This window comes from Podarcis erhardii, assembly GCF_964252035.2.
Source record: "Podarcis erhardii genome assembly, chromosome: 4".
NCBI classification, from domain to species: Eukaryota; Metazoa; Chordata; class Lepidosauria; order Squamata; family Lacertidae; genus Podarcis; species Podarcis erhardii.
Genome location: NC_138508.1, coordinates 45,795,362 through 45,819,488, shown reverse-complemented (window position 1 = coordinate 45,819,488; position 24,127 = coordinate 45,795,362). Strand labels below are relative to the sequence as shown.

The 24,127-nt window shown below is 39.8% G+C and overlaps 1 protein-coding gene across 2 annotated transcripts in view; it reads right to left on the bottom strand.

Annotated features, from left to right (window-relative positions):
• Positions 1–3,116: 3,116 nt before the first annotated feature.
• GBE1 (1,4-alpha-glucan branching enzyme 1) overlaps positions 3,117–24,127 on the bottom strand; it is a 143,750-nt gene continuing 122,739 nt past the window's right edge. Inside the window, exons 15-17 of one of the 2 annotated variants that reach the window (XM_081858475.1) lie at positions 13,966–14,085; positions 11,593–11,658; positions 3,117–3,613 (exon numbers count right to left, since the gene is read on the bottom strand). In XM_081858475.1, the coding sequence (XP_081714601.1) occupies positions 3,557–3,613; positions 11,593–11,658; positions 13,966–14,085 (243 nt within the window). In that variant the 3' untranslated portion in view covers positions 3,117–3,556. The remainder of the gene's footprint in view (positions 3,614–11,592; positions 11,659–13,965; positions 14,086–24,127) is intronic. The other variant, XM_081858476.1, reaches the window with a different exon arrangement.

The following is a 24,127-nucleotide window of genomic DNA, read 5'->3' as shown; positions in this document are numbered from 1 at the left end:
ATCAATCAGTTCACACCCATAGTGAGAAAAATGTGTCCCATCTCCCAGGAGACCACTGGCGAAGGTGGAAGAGGGAGAGGGGTGATTGCCCCACCTAGTTTTGGTTCTGATCCAACCATTACTGGCTTCAGCCACTTCTAGTAGGCATGTGTCCCCATGCCAGATTATCCCCAATGGAATGTTTACTCCCAAAGGAACGTTCAAGAAAACAAATGTTGCTCCCCCACCCCCAATTTATAAGCAGCATAAAAGTCCCCATAGGCCAGTTAGGACATTTGGTCTGTCTGTCCTGACTAGCAGCACATCTCCAGTGTCTCAGGAAGAGAGCCCAGTGCTGTATATGCTTGTCCGGGGGGCGGGGGGAGAGGTGCCAGACTGGCCAAGGAGCCTCTGAAACATGGTGTCAGCTTGAAGCTTTGGTTCCTCCTCACCATGCCCCATACTTAATGAGAAGCAGCCCTTATCACTAGCAGACATTATTACAGCTTATATACTGCTGACACAAATAGTCTACTAGTGTGAGGAGAAAAATGTGAGGGAAGGGGAAGATCAGAATTCTTCCTCCATGATTAGACTGCACAGACAAAGAGACGACTCACGTGAATAGTTATATCAGCTGCAGTAATGTCTTTGCCAGCTCCCAGTTGCACTCAGACAGGTTTGGCTTTTCTGAATGTAAGAAATCTCATTATGAGCAACTCTGCTTTAAAGCAAGAATGGATGGCAGACTGTGTTAAACAGAGGGTTCGAAGCCCCATTAATGGCTTCAAGCTTCTGTCAGCCTATGGTTGACAAAGTGAGTAGAAACTAATGCAAAGCTGACTGCCTGGATCTATAGTTGTTCAAAAATTTGCTTTCCTATTCCAACTGGTAGACCCTTTGGGCTAACATTCAAAACACTTAATAGAACTCCATCTACTTTCTACTGAAGCCTTACTACTGTAGACTATTTACATCAAAATGCACATCTGAATATGAAATATGTATTTAGGACACCAAGCATAGAAATGTGGTTCTACTTGTAACTCCCATCCCCATTTTAGGGTGGATTTCTTTAGCAGTGGATTTCTAAGCATCTGTGCATGAATTGGCATACTTTGAAAATCTTGACCTTGGCAATACAGCAACTTGACATTAAGTAAAGCTAGAATTGGGATCTGGCAACCTTGCAAATCATATAGAAGCATTTAATGTTTCATTTCTGCTGTGGTTCTAAGCAGAAAAGATTATAATTATTCTGCAATCTTAACTTGCTTCTGCTGATGCCAACATTTTATTTTGCTTAAAGCTTCTGCATGCTTCGGTAATATCTAGAGTAAATCTATGATACCAAAACACCACAAGCATTTTTTTTTAACATCTCTCCATTTATTTGCAAGTAATTTTATAGCTTCTAATCATATTATATATTTATTGCTTTTCTTGCACAAAAGTTTGACATGGACAATTGCCTTGCACTGCATTTACATGCCCAGACGCGGGGCCTGTAAAGTTTTCATTATATATTAATAAATCCATTTAACAAAAAAGTATATCACATATTTATAGAGCTGTTTATCTCACCTCCAGATTTAAAGGTTGTAAAACAATTACAGACTCACCATGGACTTAAATGTGAGAACAGTAACTTATTTGGCTCTTGTTTAACAAACTGTCAAATGAAAAACAGGTAGGATATTAATCAGCACTTTAGCACTTATTGTTTCCCAGACATGATGAACTAAACACAAACAGAAGCTACAACATTTATGAATGCTTCTGTGATCCAGAGGGACTGAACTGAGATTTGTTTTTCTGTTTTCATGGAAGATATCCTCCCCCCCTATACCCTCAAAGGCCTTAGGAAACAATTCTTATGTCAGAACTCTGTAGGCAGGATGAAATGAATGCTGCCTTGCCCTAGCAATGAATCATGCAATCAGGGGCATAGGGAGGGGTGTGTGGTGGGGGTGCTTTGCCTTGGGTGTCATCCCACAAGGGGGTGACAAAATCCCCACTGGGTGGCTCGCCATCGCGCCGATCGCCCCCCTGGGCAGGTCACTGACGCACCAATCCACACCCCCCCCCGGATCGCTGACGTGATGACTGCCCCTCAGGCAGATTGCCAACGCACCAATTGCCCCCATGCTGATTTGGTTCCAATATAGAAACATTACTGGAGACGCAGGGGAAGAAATTCTACTTTTATATCTACTGGACCACACTGGCACAATATAACCTTACTCTTGAACAATTATGGTGAAACGTTAGGAAAGACATTTGTGATTCTTACAAGTGTGCTGTGAATACTGGCACAAGTAGTTTGGAGTTTACAAAGTGAGACAAAGATTGTGGATTCAAATCCTACACAGCAGATTTTTTTTGGGGGGGGGGGGGGACACAGAGGGAAGGAGAAGCCCAATTACACAAGTGGATTCAGGATCACACTACGCTGGATCTCACTCAAGATACATAGTGAAGAATCAATTCTATTACGCTAATGTTTTAAATTATCACCTAGCTTGATTGAAATAATGTTCTATACGTGTTCACTCATGGTTAGCAAGTTAGATAGTTTGATTTATAAAGATGTGAGGTCGCAATTTCCAAGCATGATACTGAAGTTGCACGCTTCGCTTGCCATTTGTACAACTGGATATGATGTGCTTTGATACAATGAAACATAAATAAGAGGAGCAGAGCAATGCAAACTATAGGAAGTTGGCATGATTAATCCCAGTGTAATTTATGATGTCCTAAATTACCCCAATTCCAAACCCTACTCATACTGGTGGATCTTGGGTTTGGATTGCTTCCTAAGCAATTTATTGTTTGGGCATGAGCCTGTGTCTTTAACTGTATTTGATGTTTTAATTTGTTGGAAGCTGCCCAGAGTGGCTGGGGCAATCCAGTCAGATGGGTGGCATATAAATAATAAATTATTATCATTATTATGTGCAAGCTCTGTAGGGTATAATACTCAGTACTTTCAGGCGTATCATTCCCCAAAATATATATTTTTTCCAATAGGTTTGTTAAATCTAACAACCTTGCTTTTTTAGTGGTTTAACATATGAAAACACTGAAAACATTTAATAAGCTTGGAACCCACTGTCAAACAAATACATAAGGCTGCCTTTGAAGGCAACAACACCATTATTTATTTATTTCTAACAAAAAATGTCATCTAATGAAAAACCTGCATTCAGTACCAAAATTATAAATGGGATTGAAGCAAATAGTTGAAAACAGTGAAGGCAGTTTTTGAATTATTTCTCATAAAATACTGGAAGAGTTACTTTGAGGATACCAGCTGTTCTGAAATCTAAGTCTGTCAACAATCCGTCGAGTTGTCAACAATGCACTTTTCTTTCCTCTGATTTTAAATGCTTATTTCTTTGAATAAGCATTTCACAACGGGAAATTATAAACAAACAATAGGCCCATATTTAATGCTCTCAGTATTAATATGTATCTTCATATAGAAAAGTTTCCAAACAGTAAACCCTGGATATCTCTCTCCTCAAAATGGTGCCTGGCCTTTGACATCATGGATCTAATTGTAGGATGGATGTCTTCAGTTTTGGATATCCATATTCTGAAGCACTAGAGCCACTCTGCTTGGAATGTACACCTAAAAGAAAAGAAAAGGGGGGAAAACTTACAGATTGTTCACATTATGCCTGTGGGATGGGGCAAGATATAAATCTAAAATAACGTACTATAAGTGATCTACTGTTTGAACATGAAATATACATTTAGGAACCGAACTTTCATGAAATGTGCCATCAATATTAATTAAAAGTAGAGTGCAATCATGGATGGAACATGCTGTCTCAATGCCCACAAGGCAATTGAAATTATACACTTCCTTTCCCTTTGCCACTTCCTAAAGTTAGATCTGGCGATAGGTTTAAATGCAATTACCACTAGAGGGCTCCATGTGATTTACAATCACCGATTTCAGACATCTGAGGACATTCGGGTCGATACACTGTACAGTGATAAATGACAAATTCTTGCTACTGCATTTGAGCTCTATTGTGTTCTGAATTAAAGCTGCCCCAGGTCTATGATGTCATTTCGTACAGGTAAATGCAAGGTATGACACAGCAAGGCACTTGAAAATACAGCGCTGAAGCAGGTTTTATGGTATTGATTCTTGAGCAGAAAAACAAGCCACTCGTTTGCCTTTGCATGTTGAGACTTAAGTTCTTCCACTGGCATTCTGACACTGAAACTTTTAATCTCATTTAACCTGATCCACTTTTTATTTTTCTTCTTCAGAAGTACTTCTCTTAACAAGGGTGGAAAGGAACCTGTGGCAGCATATTCCGCACAATGCTGCTTCCGAGCACAGATTAGATTCCCAACTCAAAACATGACAGATATGTTCTGTTTACCAATTACCTTGCTACGTAGTAGTTTACAGACTCCTGAATGCAATTGATCACGTAAACTGAACTCAATAACAATGCAATTAGAAAAGAGTCGGCAGATGAGTGAAGATTGCAGCCTTCCTTTTTGACAATGCCAGTGTTTAAGACCTTCCTCCTCCTGGCATTCCTAATATAATGCTATTTTCAGCCATGTTATCTCCTAGCGAGAGTCTGACTGACGGCATGAAAAGCTTTTATAGTCGGCAACCGGAATGAAAGGTGTAAAGCAAACAGCTTTAGGAAAAAAGGAAAAGAACAGCTGATCTTCATCGAACCAGACTGTAGCATGTCCAATGCATCTCAGCTCTCGCCAGTAACAGAGTGTTTTTTCCCCTAAGGTTTCTGTGATAAATAACTCCTACAAATCTGCTCAGCAGGGAAGAAAATGTGAAATACACTTGGGATAGCGTCATGTTCCCCCTAAATGTATGTGCAAAGGGGGAAAAAATTATAGCTGTAGCTTTTTTGCACTTATTTACTACTGCAGTTTTAAGTGCCAGAGGATTTATTTCCAAATCGCTTTAGATAAACCAAGTCACACAGATCTAAGCAGCTGGCAGCTTGAAACAAAGAAAATTAGCACAATGTAGAAAAGCTGCTGTATTCTAGACCGTCTTTCAGGACCTGAAAAAATGTGGAAGATTACTATCAAGGCAACTGGATTGCTGTGAAACAGATACTTCAAGGAAAAGAATAGGTCTGTGTGCCTTAAAATCTGACTAATTTGCGGCTATTAGACACACACACACACACACACACACAAACACACAACTTTGTTACCAAGAGATTTGTTTCCACAGAATTGCATGGGGATGAATAGGTGCATTAAGCAGGTATGCACTTTAGAAACTGATATTACACACCCAATTTAGTAGTAAAATAAAATCAGATTTTGGGATTATTATTATTTTAAGAATGGAAATTTCTTTAAAAATCCCAGCTTTAATTATTTTTAATTGTAGTATCAGGGTACCTGAAAGGCTGTGTCCCCTGCCATCCAAAAATAAGATGACACGTGGAAGGCCAACCTAGCCTCATTGAAGCAGCTTGAGTCTTTCTTCCTGCTTGCCAAAAGAAATACTCATCTCCAGCTGCCAATGCCCTGGGACTGCAGAAGCAGGAGGAAAGGGCACTCTGTCCCCACTCATGGACCAACTATTATTCACACAAGAACCCCAGCAAGAGAAAATCTGTATGTCTTCGGCTGGATGTAAACAGCTACTTCTAGCTCTGTATTCTGCCTTTTAAAAGCCTTCCCTCTCCTCTCCTTTCCCTTGTGTGATTTTGTCAGCCTTCTGACAGTGCCTGACACTTTAAAAAAAATGATGTAAGCTACTTTGGGAGACAATGTTTTTTTAAAAAAGGATTAAAAATATAGTAACTACATAGACAAATGAACTGCATTTAAAAATGGCCTGATGTAAATAAATTATATATGACTGTTATACAACCAAGCCTACGTTGAGCCTGCTTTTCTGTGTAAAAGATGGCAAACTACAAAGCAAAGATCTCCAACCTGAGGTCAAGCATCAAAAAATATGATGTAACTGGTCATCCAATATTATGACAAATTATGATTATGTGATTTGCTTGGTGCCCTTACACAGGGAATGAAAGAGAAACCCATTACTTCCACAGTTGTCCATTTGTTTTTCAGAACAGCTGTGCTGGCTGGGACTGATAAGAGACATGGTCCGAAACATCTGGAGGGCACCAAGTTGGTGAAGGCTGTATTAGCAGATGTAGTTCAGTCGTGTGCATTATATGTCTGAAGTTTTTAGAGTGTACTTATAGGCACTATGAAGAGTCTGTTCAGCTGAAAGCTAGAATGTTCTAATTAATTTTTTTAAAAACTATCTAGGAAGCCTACTTATTCAAGTGATGTATGAATGGGTTTGGTATATAATCCTTAGAGGTTACAGAGGCATTTATTCTAATATAGCACATGCAGTTTAGGCAGCTTTTGCCAGCACTGTTTTGTGTATCCTGTTCCTGATAAGGACACAGCTGGTACGGCTTGGATGAAGAAGGCTATCTGTTTCTCCTTTCACCTTTTGGTTCTTGCACTTTCTGTCTTATCTCTCTCTTCCTTTCCATTTCCCCCTTTCGTCCCCCTTTCCACTGTTGATCTCTAGGGGCAAAAGGCAGACAAACAAACAGGGGAGGAAGCACAGCTATGAGGATGCAACAATGATACCAAAACATATTTGGCAGATCATCTTTGCCAATCAGTTCCCTGTTTTAAAACAGTGTATCTTCTATTTACAAACCCTTGGTCTATGCAAATGTCTATTTAAAAAGGCAAACTAAAAAAGAAAAGAAAAGCCTATATTACATCCTCCAAAGTCAATATATAAATCCTTGTCAGAAAACTAATGGGTTGGATCCAAAGGACTCCTCACAGTGATTTGATAATTTTGTCAATGCTCTATTACGGACCAGATCTTTGAATCCCAAATATTGATTCTCTGGAAATATTAGTCTCCAAGGACAAACTCTCTTTCTTCCATTAAGGGATTACACAGCTTAGTCGCTTATATTAAGAAGTGCTGCTGAAGACTTGCATACCATGAATTAGTTGGGCTTCTTTCACATGACAGTTTTCCTGCACAGTTTTCACACAAAGGGGAAAAATGTATGTATTACTGTCATGAGGGATGAATTCACACACAAGAAACATGCATTTTCATAATTTTCCTACTGATTCTTTTATTTTTTTCTAAACCCATTTGTATACTCTATTTCTTTATAGCCATTTGATTTCGGTCAAACAAAGAACTTGCCTGGTGAGGTAGGTTAGATAAGACTTAATGACTTGCCCAACACCACTCCAATTAACTGGGAAGGAACAGAATCAGAATTGTTAACCCCCAAACTAGCCCAAATGGGCTCAGTATATCTGTAAAGAGGTCTGTGAGAAAGTATATTTAGACAAGATGCTTGTTAAGGGCCCTATATTTCAATTAGCTTCAATTGTTCTAACCTAGCCCTATTTTTTTAAACAGCACTTATGCTTCTGACAGTATCTGGACATAATATCTGCCCCAGACATTCACTTCCCTTTTATTCCTAGGATGGAAAACATTCTATTCAGAAGACTGATGTAGCATCCTTCATTGCTGACTCCTTGTCAGTTTCCAGCGCACAAAGACAATAAAATACAACAAAGGTTGAAAACTTTCTCCCCAAACAGAAGAACCACCACCCCCAGAACCCTTGCACTGTCAGAACTGAGCTTTTTATTGGCTCTTACCCAAACCATTGCCAACTCCAAGTATCAATTCAGAATATCCACTGTCTTACCTATAACACATGGGTAATAGCATATTGGTGGCAATTCACGCCAAATTCCTCTTTCGGTTGGTCCATGTAGACGTTGAAAGGAACAGGGCACTAGGTGGACACTTGCAAGACTCTGCAGGGATTGTGCTGTTGTCTCTCAATAACACCTTCTGGAAACGGTACTTTGGGCAGGAGTGGAATTAGCTTACCACTGTACCTCAAATGCCATGTTCACAAAACTAGTCCAAAAAAGATGCCGTGGCTGAAGGCCACTGAAAGGTCGAAGATGACAACTATCAGGGTTATATTCCACCTGTCTTTCATTAAAGCAGAAAGGCAGCTTCTGTGCCAAAACCAGGCCTAAAACTGGATTGAAACAGGTATAGATAGCGTCTTACCCAAAGGGAAGTGCACAGAAAACATTCTCAGGAATACCTTACTCAAGAAGGCAACATTTGTGACTGACTGGATAACACTCCATGGCTGATGGATAAGTTTCTTCACTACCATCACTGCTCATCTCCCATCCTGCTCCATTCCCCTCAGATGTCTGATAAAACAGGGAGCTAACTGGATCTGCACTCTGGGTGAGGGCACTTAGTTATGATCGTGTCAAGTGCCTGAGTCATCTCAGCGTTCCACAGAGAGATTAGAGCTCTGACAGGACAGCTGCGCAAAGTGGAAACTCCCTAAGGGCACTCAAGTATCTTATCAGATTCCATTAGCCTCTGGGAGCAGACCGTTTTGATAGATTCAACATGCCATCCTCCAGGAAGACAAAGAAATTAGTGAAAAACACAGCTCCTCCAAACACTTAGCCACTCATTCAAAGTGTGGCCTGCCACATCAAACTAACGGCATGAACATTCCATTGGGTGTGCAATGAAATGTACAAAACAGCAAGCATTTGTTCTGAAAAGTACCTGATTTAATGTAAATAAATGACCACATTAATTTGTGCATTAGAACAGGTGTGGGGGGGGAACAGGTGAAAATAAAAATACAGCTAAATGAGCGGCTGCCATAGAATAATGCACAGAAACTATCAACTAATGAATGCATGCCATGAATCCATGGAAAATATGGAAATACAAAATGGTCAGCATATACTTATCACCTCTGAAAAGTGGATATTTGCTATTTTGTTGTACCTGTCTTTCTCAAAAAAGTCAAGAATGGCTTATATAAATGTTACAAGGTATCTCCTATCCTTGTGGCTTACTTGCCTAGGATTACAAGCACTTACCTGGAGGACTTAATTCTGAGTAGACGTTTAGAGGCTTGCACTGTTGAGCTGTTCAACTTCAGCAGTAGAACTGTGCCATATACTTTCAATACCTACTAAAGACCAGTCCCCCCACACTTGCTGACTTCTTATTTATAAAGCTCCTCACTGGATTCAAATACATAATTCTTACATCATAATAAGACTCCTTCCATGAAAGGAAAGGAACAGTCTTTGGAGCCAACTCACTGGACTACAAGAAACATGTGCATTATTATTTTTTAAAGGAAAAATCAAGGCAATTGAACAAAACTTGACATTGTATCTGCAGCTCTCTGTATTTTTTTCCAATTTGTTAACATAGTTTGTGGAACATGATTCTTCTTCTTCTGTGGCGATCACTCATAGCTGAGTGATACCTCTGAATGATTACAGGGCTCCACAAAAGGTATTAGCAGTATAAACAAAGTGCTGTTGTGCTCATGTCCAGTTGTAGTTTCCTACAGGCATCTAGGTGGGCACTGTGAGAACAGGACGTTGGACTAGATGGACTAGATGATCCAGCCATGTCGCCTTATGTTCTTATGTAGAAGTACACAATAAACTACTACAGCACCACCCTCCATTTATATCACAGGTAACAAAAAGGAAGAAAAGTAGGGTTTATCTTGAGTTAAGGAATTGGAAAATAAAAACACATTTATCAAAAAGGTCACCCCTTACATAATTAAAAACAGTTAGCAAATGAGTACCATTTGGTTATAAGTACTGAAGTAATGATGAACGACCTTGAAAGAGATAAGTCAGGAAGGAAGCAAAAATAGCAAAGGAAATATTATTTGGATTAGTGATGAGTGCAGAAATGAGGCGTTTGGATAATTAACATGTATCTGAATCCCAGCTAGCCTTGTTGGATTTTAAAACTGTTAATAGCTTTAAAACCTGTTCCTGTATAACAGACTGCGTGTCTGCCCATATGCCATTACCGTAACTGCAGTAAGCAACTTCTCGGTGTAATGAACCTTACAACTTCAATTTATCACTTGCTTTTTCTCACGTATTTTTCACAGGACACTCTCCTCCCGCTTTTCCCTTTTCCTTTCCCTCGGACAGAATTAAAGTGGCCTTATCCTGCCACAGATGCTATTTGGATCACAGATAGACTCTTGCAAATTTGTACTTGGCATTTTATGTGGGCTTGTTGATGTTGCTTTTGTTCTGGTGCATGGAAACACCTAAGTGCTTCAAGCGGATGGATCTTGGCAGACTTAGCTAAAGTGCATAGCCATTATAAAATCACTTCTAACAGAATTACGTAAGTTTGGTTCTGTACTGTTCTTCCATCTCCTTGGGGCTACAGGTACTGCCCTCAACTAGAGACAGAATGTACTTACTGCTGGAATTATATACAATATTGGGCATTTGCAGCAGAATCCCCACCATTGCTGATTATACGCCATGGGAGCTTCCAATGAAACATGTATTTTAGATCACCCGCATGTCTCAAAATAGGAGCTGTTTGCTCTGCTTGTATCTTTCTGCTATGCATGTCCTCTCCACTGGTGATGCATACTGTGGTCTGGATTTTGCAGGTAGTTCCAGGAAATGAAGGCCCACTTTTGGACAGGAACCAGAAACAAGCAAGCTCCCCTGCTCTCTTCAACTTTGATTTTATGGGAATGGAAATGACTCTTTCCCCATTCATGCATTACTCATCTGTAGATATTGCTTACTTGGAGTGGGACTGTACTTTTAGTCCTGTCTCTGACATCACATTACCTTCCTCAAACAACTGTCTGTTGCCACAGTTGTCTAAAGCAGAAGTGTGCTTCCATTCACATGTAGGGGCTCTGTGCAACTGGGGCACCCGCATAACTCAATGTCCCAATTACATGGCCCCCCTACACGTGACCAGGAGTGTGTTTGAGGAACTGTCCTTGCTCCAAAGTAATCACAGTAACACCCAGTACATAAGTAATACACAAACATGGCTTAAGATATACTAGTTGGTTCCTGGATTCTCTAAAGAACTGTGTGATCCACATTTGCCCCTTTTTAGTTGCTGCTGATTTGTGAATGGGCAGATTCCAGAAAATGGTGTGTAGAGCTCTGCTTGCACACCATTTCTGCTGGATGGAATTGTTCTGAATAGTATGAGCTGTGATAAGGCTGGGTGGGTGGGTGGGAGAAAGGAACAGAATTTTGAGATCTGCTTGTCAGCTGATCAGGGCTCCTTCAGCTCAGACATGGAACAAGTGTGTTATTTTTAGCAAACCACTGTACAGTCTATAGCTTACAGAAATATCAACATTTGTTTCTGTAAGATGCACAATACATGGCCTGCTGTGCTGGAAAAATAAGATGCTCCCATATACTCTGCCAGACCACTGTTCCCTCTGGCTCAGTATTGTCTACCATGATTAGCTGTGGCCTTCCAGGATTTCAGACAGATAGGGCTTTTGCCAGCATGACCTGGAGACACCAGGGACTAAACCTGGCACCTTCTGCATGCAAAGCAGATGCTCTACAATTGATCTACGGTCCTATGGTGGTGGGGTGGGGATTAAAATTAAATTGGCTCCAGGCACAGAAGAAGAGGATCCTGCCCTTTGGAGGGGGAGGGAAGTGCTACAGTTTGGGCTGGCACACTTTTATCTGTAACTTTACCTCCAGGTAGTATGTGTGCTGTTGTCCTCGGGGCTGGCGATCACTTGCACTCAATGAATTGGGTTGCTGAAGGATATAAAGGAGAAGTGTGATCCACACTTTTGGGCTTTGTAACTAACATAGTAGTGCACTTGCCATGCCACAACCTGCAGCTACTTCTAAACTATATTAGATCATTCATTACTTGGCTCCTATTTCCTTGCCCACCCTACATGCTTTATTTCACATGCACTTGCCAAGCTCCTTCTTTACCATAGTTTTAGCTCCTGGGCATGTTTGTTTTCTACTATGCATCGCCAATATTCATGCCAACTTGGAAGTAAGGTATGGTTAATAAGACACACAATTATTATCTTACACTGTTAGCTGTGTTAATGTTTACTGCTAGAGTAGTGGAAGGGGAAATGGGATAATGGTATTATTGTGTTGTTTCTTGGGATTCAATTTGATTTTTGACCAAAACATAGTATTTTGTTGCTTTGGCTTCTGTTGTGTGTGTGAAATCGATACTTAATTTTCCACTGAATACAAAATGTAGCAGCAGAATAAATATACATTTCTTCCAGAAAGAGTAAACTAACCATTCAGAATTGGTAAACTAATTACCAGAAATGGTAAACTAACCATTCACAATGTTTTAAAGGTTTAAAGTGGTACAAAACTTGGGTAACCAAAACTTCCTATTTCCTCAAGGAGAAAGAAAAATTAAGTTAGAAGCAATTTAGGGATTTTATTAACAAAGGTTATAACGCTTAACATGGTATGGCAATTGTAGGATAAATAACTTGATATTGGCAGAGTTACACCTCTAGTCCATACAGAATGGGGTTGGGGGACACTGATTAGTGATGCCACAAAGGTTCAGAATACAAATTTGCCTATGTTGAAATAGTTAGATGCAATATGAATCAAATGCAATTTTTTTGAAAAGTTCTAATACAGCTTTAAATGCAAAACAAGAATCTGTACACATTCAGTGTTTGCTTGGCTTGACAAAGTCATGCCTTCAAATTTCATCAATGTCTGTCAAACCTTCTCCCTGCAACCACTCCCTCCCCCCTAAAATCCTAGTCATTTAATAGTAGTGTATGGAAAGGCATGACAATTTGTTTATTCCAAAAAGGGGCAGCCTCTGAATCAGGCCGTTTCTGAAGCACCAAACTAAGGTCCAAACCAAGTTTTCTGGTTGGTGCATACCCAAACTGAACTATGAGCCAGGAATGTGGTCAGCTATCTTATCCTGTAAGGCCTGCAAGTCTGGAATGGATGCACCCATTATACTAAAATTTGTGAGAAGGGCTTCAAATTTCCAGTGATGTAATCATTTTATTCATTAAGTTGCTAAGAAAAGTGAAGATGGTAAAAATCCCATATATAATGTAAATACGTAAGTAAATTTAGAGATGAGTCCAAGTGTACTGGAAGAACTCGAAAGAATGATCTACAAAAAAAATGCAAGCATGTACAGAGACTATTCACATACCTCTTTGGATCACAGTATTAGCCAATATAGTGAGTTCATAATTTGTAAGAAATAAAGTGTATCAGGGTAATGGGATATGGTTACAAATGTAAAATAGAACTGAAATAATGGGTTGTATACAACTCAGAGTAGATGTTCTGAATTTAATGGACCTAAATCAGCTGTCAATTGGGTCTACTCTAAGTAGGACTATCATTGTGTGTAAGCCAATGAATCAAAGGAGCAAAAATATTCTCCCCACATACTATCATGTTTTTAGGTCACCAAAAAAGAAGAAGAAGAAGAAGAAGAGAGGTATGGTTTAGACATTGCTAAGTATAACCAAAAGTGAAAATAATTCACGGAACCCTAAGGGAAAAAAAGCATATGTATCTACAGAACTTTGAAGAATTGTCAAACTAGTAATTTCTTACTCCTTGTTTAGAGGGTTCCCTAAGTCACTACTGAAAAAATTAGGATGTTGAGGCCTGTTCATGCAGCCAGACTCAAACACACACAGAGCAAAATTCTAAGTTTATATGTAAAAGGAAATAGGAAAACATGCAAGTTACTGAGACATGAAAATGCGACAATTCAGAATTAAACAGCATAAGAAAGAAAATGCACACTAAAATGGTTTCATGCTTAGTTATTTCCGATAATTGTTGTATCTTGTTCAGTTATACTTGATATAGGATATTGAGGAACATTATTGTCCAACTATCAGTTGGCCCAAGTCACACCGCATTCACTGATGACCTTTAGTTTAATCTTAAGATTTTCATGCAAACTTCAGTAGTCATATTTCAGAGACAAAAGGCATAATGCAGGTTTTTAATAGAGAATTTAAAATGTTAACTATCACTGCAGACATACCTTTGCAGAAGTGAAGTAGAAAAAAATGTACTTACCAAAAGAGAATTAGGCTGACAGTTATGTCCATACTCCTGTGAGAAGAATTCTGTATTATGGTCCAGTCTATTATGTCCTGCATACTCCGGAGCATCAGAATCCAGTGCAATTTTATACTTAAGGTAACGGTTAAGGAATTTACACTTGGTATAAACTGAAAACAGTTACTAATAAATGGAACCAAAGCAACTTAAAACTACCGAAATGAACTTTTCATGTAATATAACACATAGAGATCCCAACTGTGTTTGCCACACTACTCTAGAACATCACCCTAAAAGAAAAGTGCACTCTATTCCCCAACTACATGTAACAGAATACTATCAACTGTAGCAGCAAATGTATCCCTCAGATTTACTAGTCATCTGTTTTACTAAAAGTTTAGTAAGAATATAATCTTGCAAGCACTGTATTTTGTACCAATGAAATTGAAAATAGTGGTTCTTCCTCACCTGGAATAGTAGAAAGTTTTGAATTCACCCTCTTTTGTGACAGAGCAGCACTAACATAACTAATAATCATTCACTGTGGATGGGACCCAACATTAAGTCATTATCAGAGTGGACCTATTGAAAATAAATGCACTACTAAGTATGACTTATTTGGATATCACCCTTTGCATGTAACAGCAGCAGCAGCAGCAGCAGCAGCAACAACAGGGGAAAATTTCTCAATAGAAAAGTCAAAGACCTAGTTTGCATGACACAGTGAACCAAACTAAGGCTTATCCAGACCAGACTAATATGTGGGCTCCCAAAGAGAAGCTTCGTCCCAAACCATAGTTCAACTTTCTATCAGGCAAACCAGGCCAATGAAGTAATGGAAATTTAAAACTCTCTCAAGAACTGGATTTGCTTTCCAAAAGTTTTACTGGCAAAAGAAACAAACAAAACTTAAGAGTGAAGAGGAACATGTTTGGAACAATGTTCCAGAACCTTAATTTTGAGCTGAGGAAAAGACTTTCTGATGGAGCCTCCACTAATAGGATTAGAGCAGAATGAAGCCATGCTTGTTCTTTTGATGATTCAAAGTGCTCTAAGGCTTCATTGTTTGTTCAGCCTTTTGATCAAGTCTGAGGATTGCGTTGCTAACAGAATTGGTATCATTTATATCTTTTGACACAACTCTCTCAGCTGAATTGGGCTTTAGCAACAAGTTACAATTGTTTTTATTTATGCATCCAACTATCAGGAAGGAAGTCTGAAATACTGCATAAAGATGCTAAAATTGGAAGTCTGGTTGTTGAGAAAACAAATTTATTGCCACAGGGTTGCATAATTCCATGATTCGTCATAAGAATGTGGCTCACCTCAAACGTCTTCATTTCCAGTACTAATCCAATTGGTTTCTGAATGATGCCCAATGATAAATGTTTAGGGGTTTTTTTTGGGGGGGGGATAATAACAATTATATTATTTATGTTATTGACATTCCATAAAATGTTTATTATCTAGCACTTTGTTCAAAACAGAGATTTTAAGTTGCGACAGTTCCAAGTTGTGATGAATCATGAGAGTTTAGGCTATATGGTTCTATTGATAGTACTTCTGTCCTATTTTTAAAATCTACTAGTGTGGTTTTATTTTTATCAAGTTTGGGGAAATTACCAGCCTGGGCTGCCTGTGTAGACTCTTCCTTACCTCTGAACCAGTGGGAGTCCTGCCCCAAGCCTAATAGTTGCACAAAGAGGGAGAGGGAACTACAGTGGTACCTTGGTTTGCATACGTTTCGGATTACAGACACATCAAACCCGGAAGTGTGTGTCCCCGTTTGCAACCTTTTTTTGGATTACAACCCATTTTTATTTTATTTTTTGGATTACAGACAAAAAATTTTTGGAGGCCCCATTGGTGAAAGCGCGCCTTGGGTTACAACCTGCTTTGGTTTACAAATGGACCTCCAGAATGGATTATGGTTGTAAACAAAGGTACCACTGTATTTTCTTTCCTTTTTGAACATTTTTATTACAAATATATACAACATATGTATAACATAATAAACACATTATAAATATTGATGAATAATATCTTATCAGCAAAAGGTGCTAGCTCACTATGAAAACCTTGAACTTTTTTAGCTGTGGGAATATTTGATATTTTTATTTATATTTTGTGTTGCTTTTTTGTAGTTTACCACCCTGAGCTTCTTGGAGGGGAAGGCAGGATTAATCAACAAAAGAAAACAATAATTTGACATTTACATTTTATTAATAAAGATGAATATACGCAAGATGCTTCGTCTGATATCTTAGCAACAAGATGATTCTAGTATGGCAAATGCTCTGTAATTAATATCTGTATTAGATTGTTTCATATAATAAATAAAAGGCACCCACAGTTGCTCAAATGTTTGCTTCTTTTGTCTGTCTTCATGTAAATGAGCAAAATCTGTTAACTTGACCTTTGAAGCTATTTACCGCACATAATCCTTTCCTTTTATGTTGGTGCTAGACAGCATCTATTTCGGAGACAAAACTGTTTTTGCTGTCGTTAAAAGATATGTCTGAATGATTTCTATCATTACGGCATTTCAGATGGAAGGGTTTGCCCTCCACTCCGCCTATGCTGCAATGCTACATAAAAAATGGTACCACTGGGTAAAAGGTCTATACAGTGGTACCTTGGGTTAAGAACTTAATTCATTCTGGAGGTCCGTTCTTAACCTGAAACTATTTTTAACCTGAGGTACCACTTTAGCTAATGGGGCCTCCTGCTGCTGCCGTGCCGCCGCGGCGCAATTTCTGTTCTCATCCTGAAGCAAAGTTCTTAACCCGAGGTACTCTTTCTGGGTTAGTGGAGTCTGTAACCTGAAGCGTCTATAACCTGAAGCTTCTGTAACCGAGGTACCACTGTAGAAGGAAGTTTGCTGTATGAGTGTGGGCTCTCTTCATAATATGGAACCAGGATAATGTGGAGATATTATACACATACAGTAGGCTCTGCTGTACAAGCATTTGCTGCCCCAACGTGTGACCAGAGGCCCACTGAACCTAGCTTCCCTCTTCAGAATATTGCAGCAAGAAGTCAGGTCTCTGCTCTCTTCCTCCACACAATTACAACCACGTCGGGGGAAACACCACAGATGGTTCATAGTCTACTCTTTGCTCTTGAAGCAGCAGCTTTATGACTTCAACAACCAAAGCCTGCTTCTCAGCTAAATCTTTGTACTTGGTGTTGACTGTTGATGGTTATACCTGGCACAGCTGCCTAGGAGAAAATGCTGCACTCTACATTTCCATGTTGCTCAAGCAAGCACCACATGGGCATACTTAACTTCCCATAAAATGGCCATGAGTGCTAACATGCTTTCTGCTAGAACACAGAGTAAAAAAAGCCACACATGCAGAATTAAATGACTGCACAATCCCAGTCATGACTCCAACTGATGTAGCAACAGCATATATAACAACTATCAGGACTGATCATTATGCTGTTTGACACCATTTCCTAAGGTTTAAAGATGAATTCTTGTTGGGTCTCTCTCTACGAATAAGTATGTCTCCCATCTTTGTTTTCCAGCAACCGTTGTTAGTATTCATGCTTTGATGCTCTAGCAAACAGAGATGTTTAGATAATATATTCATATTTCACAGCCAAGGGATTGAGATATGCTTTTTGCATTCCTGTTATCTTTAGTTTTCACCTTGTTAACTTGCTTTTCCTTCCATTGTACTTCAACCAATATATGCATATATATATAAAAAACTTGTACCAGTTTCACCATGTGATGAAGCAGGCTTTTGCCTATAGAAACTCATGTCACAATAAGCCAGTTGGCTTTCAAAATCCCACAGCACTTTTGTCTGTTTGAAAGAAGCCACAGAACATACAACCACCCAAACTGCCCAAGACTCCAGTACTGGGGCTTCCCAGTTCATTTTTATTATTATTCTTGGAGAGAACTCTCTTGTACCAAAGTGAATAGGGTAACTCTGGCTCCAGTGTGTACATCAGAGCATCTGTGGGCATACTGGAGATACTGGACTATATAAAATTCTAAAAGAGTTAATATTAATATAGTTCATACCTAGTTTTAGGCTATAGTTTTCCCTCAGTTTTTAACTGCTAGCTCTATTGCCTTTCATATAATGCCAAGCTCCGAAAGCCAGAAAATCTAAAACACTGGCACACTCTATTTTATAAATATGCCTAAATGGCTCCTTGTTTTATTGTCACAGACCACACAGAGACCTATAAAGAACAACTTCAGATAGTCTCTCTGGTGCCTTTTAAAACTCAGCGCCAGCAAATGCTTCTACTGTGTCACTGTAGTTTATGAATGTGAGCATAATGTTTCCCACCGGCATTTCTACAGTATATGTTACATTTTATAATTCATCATTGTTGCCGAAAGCTCTGACATCTTTAAAGGCTGCTTTAAATTTATTTACCAGCAAATGAAAATGTTTATAGCTTTGTTAATTTTAAGAATAATATATATGGTCACATCTCCCTAAGCAAGGCTATGGAAGTAATTCTAACAATGCTATATTTACCTAATGATATTTTCCTCTTGCTCCACTCTATATCTCTCTCAATTTGCTGTAATAAAATTACTCATAAACATGTTAAGAAATTTTTCACAAATGGAGAAAGGAACGGAAAAACAGTTTTTGTACAAAGAGACCCAAACTGTTCCAAAATAAGTTCACTTCCTTTAGCGTTGGAAAATATCTAAAAGTCTCTGGTGCGGGAATTGAACCAATTCCCTATTTCCTGCCTAAAAGTCACTGAGAAAGTTTCTGCATAGCATGTTTGTCCATGTCAGCGTCACATGATATGGAGATGATAAACCGTATTGGCCCGAATATAAGCTGCATCTGAATATAAGCCGCACCTTTAAAATTTAAGGGGGGAGGGGAGAGAAAAAGACAATACCCGAATATAAGCCGTTCCCTTAAAATTCTGCAGGCACTCACACCTGTTCCCGTTTTACTGTATGTCTGTTTCAGGAGCAATATTGTAAATGACAAATGTTGCAAGGTCGTGAATTTAAGCTGCACTTTAACTTTTCACAGTTGGAATTTGGAAAAAAAGTGAGACTTATATTCAGGCCAATACAATTCTGTGGAAGCCACATAACATTTCCTGCACGTTGTATAGGCAGCCCTACCATTGCAGCTACCACAGGAAACTATTAATTCAGGCTGAGAGTATAATATGACTACATACTCCCAAGTCTCTGCCTGTCCTCCCTTCAATCATCCTCCAGTAGTATAAACAAGAGGGAGATGGAATGCAACTGGGGTGCATGCATACAACTTCATTCAGCCCGAGGGCTCACAGTTGCAGCCACCAACCTTAGATGGAACATGTCAACTATTCCACTGGAGTTTCTTCATAGGCAGTGATGTTATGCATACCACACAGATATTTTTTTTAATAACCAATAGATTTCTCAGACTAATTCATTTAGGTTCATCCCAATTATACCTCAGACCTGGACAGGTTTCCTTTATAAATATTTCTGTCATTCATACTTGAAATGAGGACTAAGAAGTACTTCCATTGCTTCTTGTATAATACCATTATTTTCATCTTCTACTCTAGCTCAAGTACAGAAGAGAGACCAAAGACAATCCGTCTGAAAACAAAATGCATTATCCTTACTGTTCGTTATATATAGCAAATGAACAAACCCAATGAACCCATGCATAGAGTGAGCTTAAAATGAGAATCTTGTGATTATCTATTATATGACGTACTTAATTATTATGCTTTTGATGTTTTCAAACTAATTCTTGAAGCAAAGCATTATTTTTCAAAAAAAACCCTTAATGACACATAAAGCATCATTAGGTAAATTCAAACCACATATAAAGCAGAAAATTAGTATTTCACCCGTAGCATAAACAATAATTGTCATTTATGAAGATTATGATACGGCATAATTAAGACCTTTTGTTTAGAGAAGGCTGATGAGAATTTATGCCCAATTGCTGAAAAATGTGGCATGCCAGCATTGATCAAAGTATTAATGGGGGAACTATTAGCTTCCTTCCTTTCTGATTTCATTTCTGTAGACATTTGTCATGAATCTTAGAAAAGAAACGGTTCTGGTCTGTCACAGATAAAACAGTCCTCTAGGAAAATATTTTAATGGCAAGTTTCAACAGCTGTAATCGTCTCGGAAAGGACTGTAGCTCTGAGAAAGGGGTGGAGCACAGCAGCAGAGCACATACTCTGAGGCAAGATGGCCCAGGTTCAATCCTAGAGGTCAGGTTCAATCCTAGGCATCTCCAGATCATTGGCATTATCAAAAGACCTCCAGTCATGTAGATGTCTAGATTCGGAAGAACATTTGTGAAGTTGTAAGGATGTGATTCTTTTTGTGACAGCTGATCTGGTTATTTCATTTTAAATAGAGGTCAAAACAAAGGCTGAAGCAATTTTTGCATAAACTAAAAGGATAAAATAAAGTAAGAACAGCATCTTTTGTATTGTATTGTCAAGCCACTAAAATATTGAAGCCTCTGGTGTAATGAAATAATTACATGTTGTACAGTACTTGTGTGTGTGTGTGGGGGGGGAATAGAAAGAGAATCCACAGCTGCTGATTTATGTCCCTCCCCAACCCATGGGTCACCAAATTAAGCTAAGGCTTAATTCTTCCTTCTCAGCTGTAATGTTGCTATGAAACCACTCTTCCCCACTGTAATTAGGCTTGGAAAGAACTTGGGGTTTTTCGTGCCTAATTTTTGTGAGAGGGGATTTTTGTGAATCTCCTTTCTGGAGTTTGCAGCTGGGAGGGAAAGCTTCCTGACTCCCCAACTGCTCTCTCCGGGAAGATCACCCCCAACATTAGGTTTAGAAAGCCTAATTGGGGAGTGGGGAGTTAGGGAGGGGAGGAAGAGCAAAACATGCACACATATGAGCTAAATACATACATACATACAATAAATTTATATGCTGCCCATCTGACTGGGTTACCCCAGGCACTCTGGGCGGCTTCCAACGAATTAAAACACAATATGGCACCAAACATTAAAAACTTCTCTATACAGGGCTGCCTTCCGATGTCTTCTAAAAGTCAGAAAGTTGTTTATTTCCTTGACATCTAATGGGAAGGCATTCCACAGGGTGGGTGTGACTACAGAGAAGGCCCTCTGCCTGGTTCCCTGAAGTATATACTTGTGTGTGTGGCACTATGACAGTTTCTTCTGTTTGCAAATGTGCCCTGCTGCAATAAGCTGTGCCTGAAAAAGGATTTCCTTTTGTTTCATTCCTATGAACCCCATCTTGTGTGGCCAAGAAGAGATTTTTCACCTGGCCTTCATCCATGAAAGGCAACAGGATTTTTAAATGTTATTTTACCACATTTATCTACTACCTGGATATACACTATTCACAACTGTGTCCTGATACTGACCAGACAGAGGCCCCCTTCAGCAAGGTGGCAGCTGCCTCACGTGTCCAGGGACAAATTGGAAGTTTCAAGTGGGGGTCTTGTTTGTGATAGGCATGAGAGCAGCGGCGTAGCGTGGGTTGTCAGCACCCGGGGCAAGGCAAGTAATTTGCGCCCCCTAACCCGGGGCAAGGCAAGTAATTTGCGCCCCCTAACCCGGGGCAAGGCAAGTAATTTGCGCCCCCTAACCCGTGGATTTGCACCCCCATACCCTACAAATCTATGCCTATGAATGATGGCCCCCCTCTCTCTCTCTTTCTCATATTCCAATTGATTCCCATTTCGGCCGATCGATCCCCCAAGCTCTCACCCAGCGAAATTCGTGCGTAATTACGCTTCGCCATCCCTAATCCTGCCGCTTCCACCGGGAAATCATGACGGTGCATTTCTCCTCTCCAAACTTTCCCCGGCCCTTTGCCGGCCGGCGCAGCCCTTTTGGCTACGAGCTCCCCTCCTTCTCTGCCCGCTTCCGACCCCACCTCCCCGTCCAGCCTCCCTACCTCCTGAAAAAAGGCGCCGGCGCCGAGCAGGACACCCCCGCGGCCATCGGAGAGAGGCGGGGCCGAGGGAAGCAAGCCAATGGGCGAGGCGGGGGTAGGTGGCCACGGGGGTGGGCGCTGCCGCAGTCCTCGGGTGGGCAAGGTAGGAGCAGGCGGAGGCTGGCCGGCCGCTCTGACAATAGGGGCGGGCCAAGGGCACGACGGGGCTGGGCCCTCTGGACTCGCGCCCCCCCCCAGATGTTGCGCCCGGTGCGGCTGGCACCCCCGGCACCCCCCACGCTACGCCACTGCATGAGAGTTCTCTATTAATTGCGTCCAAGCAAAAGAAACTCAGTTTTATAGTGCAACATATATGCAGAAAAGGCATTAATGGTTTGTTTTGTGAATACATTTTCCACCAGTTTGACTGTATTGGAGATTATTATAGTTACTTGCCTGTTCTCTATTTTATTTACAATGACCAATAATTATTTTTTTCTTACATAGAGTCTGAAACTTTTTCCATTTGCTCTCTGTAGCACAAAATGTTGTGAAAACAACTTAAATGCATCAGCAATACTGAATTTATTTCACTCTGCTTTTAAAAATAAAAATTAAAGTTTTGCTTACCAGGAGTTGTCGCTCTACAAGGTGTCCTCTGAAGCTTTCCAGAATATTCCAGTATCTCACCTTACACATGTGCAGTTCTAGACCTGGGACTGTGCAGATGCCGCAACAAACTAGTAAAAAGTGTGCTGCTCGACTACTACCTTATGTGAAATCTGAATTTCATTCTAGAGCCCTCCCCACCCAGACACCATTTCAATAGTAGGTGAAAAGTGTTCTCATTCACTGATATTAACCTTAACAGATGAAGCACCTTGATGGAGCTTGGCATTTGGCTGATCCTAAATTAAATTATTTGTCTTCATTTTATATAAAGCTTGAATTCTAATAACCAGGGACAGTTACATAACTACACTTCAAAGCAGCGAGCAAAGGAAGCAGCTACAAAGCAACATTTTTGCCTTGGGCAATCACACTCCAGTGACTCATTCAAGTGACCTTATTTGCTCATTAGAAGCTCTAGGTGCAGGTTGCAAATGTCAGGGATCTTAAATTTACATCTTTAAGAAGTACAGGTACCTGAATTTTAATGCTAATCTTCCTGAGATCTCAGGCCATATCTAACATTATTTACTTTGCTATCCAGTTGACATACTGCTCCATTCCTACTATGAATCTGCATTAGTATGCCCTTCACCCTAGTTATTAAATTGTTTTATGCTTCATGTAGTATGCAAAACTAGAAAGCTTGCAGCTGAGGTAACCCTTTCTCATTGACCCTTTGCAAAACTTTTTTTTTTTTAAAGCATCAGGCACTGCAGTGACATTATCATGCACACTGGAGGTAAAGGAACAACCCATTCTTTAAAAACAAAATAAGCTGGAAGGAGGAAATTGGAAGTTCACACATCTGAATTTCTTTTTCAGTAAGTGATGAGACTATATTCTGCTTGCTGGAGCAGCGGAGCAGCTCTTCCAACCAGAAAGCACAAATAAAAATAAAATTACAACATGGGGCAACATCACTTGCATGTATGGGGAACTGGAAATTTTCTGAACCCTCTGGTAGGAAATGTTAGGGGCGTGTGGGTTTGTGTAGTATCCATGTATTTCACAGTGTTTATAAACCCACCCTTCATCATGCTGATCTCAGGGAAGGCTAAAAACAAAATGCGGACCTAAACCAAGTAGATTAGCACTACATAGGTCAGCAACACATAAAAATATCATGGGTGAATCCAACGCTGCATGTACCTTGACATGTGCAACAAGACTCTTCCCCTCTAAAAAGAACCAAATCTTCTTCCAGTGTCCTCAGCTTTTTAGGATTTGCACACACAAACACACACACACACACACACTTAAAAAATTATAATACATTAAACAGCAGGCAATTGACAAACAACGGGCTAAAAGGACTGTCTCTCTCTGAAACCCTGAGTAGTGAGAAGAAAGCACAGTGAAAGAGACTTATGCACAACGCGGTTTAAGGCAAAAAGCATATAGTATATGAAAAGTTAGTTAATCATTTAGGAATGCAAATTAAATAGGCACTAAGGGTCATTTAGTAAGCAAATAAGAAAGGACAGCAAAAGCCCTTCACATTATTTCTTCATTTTTGTGTATACCAATTTTTTTTAAGTTCTGGTAAATTTTCTATCCATAACCTTTTAAAGTCCATAGAATGTGAAACGCCATCATTTCTTGCCAG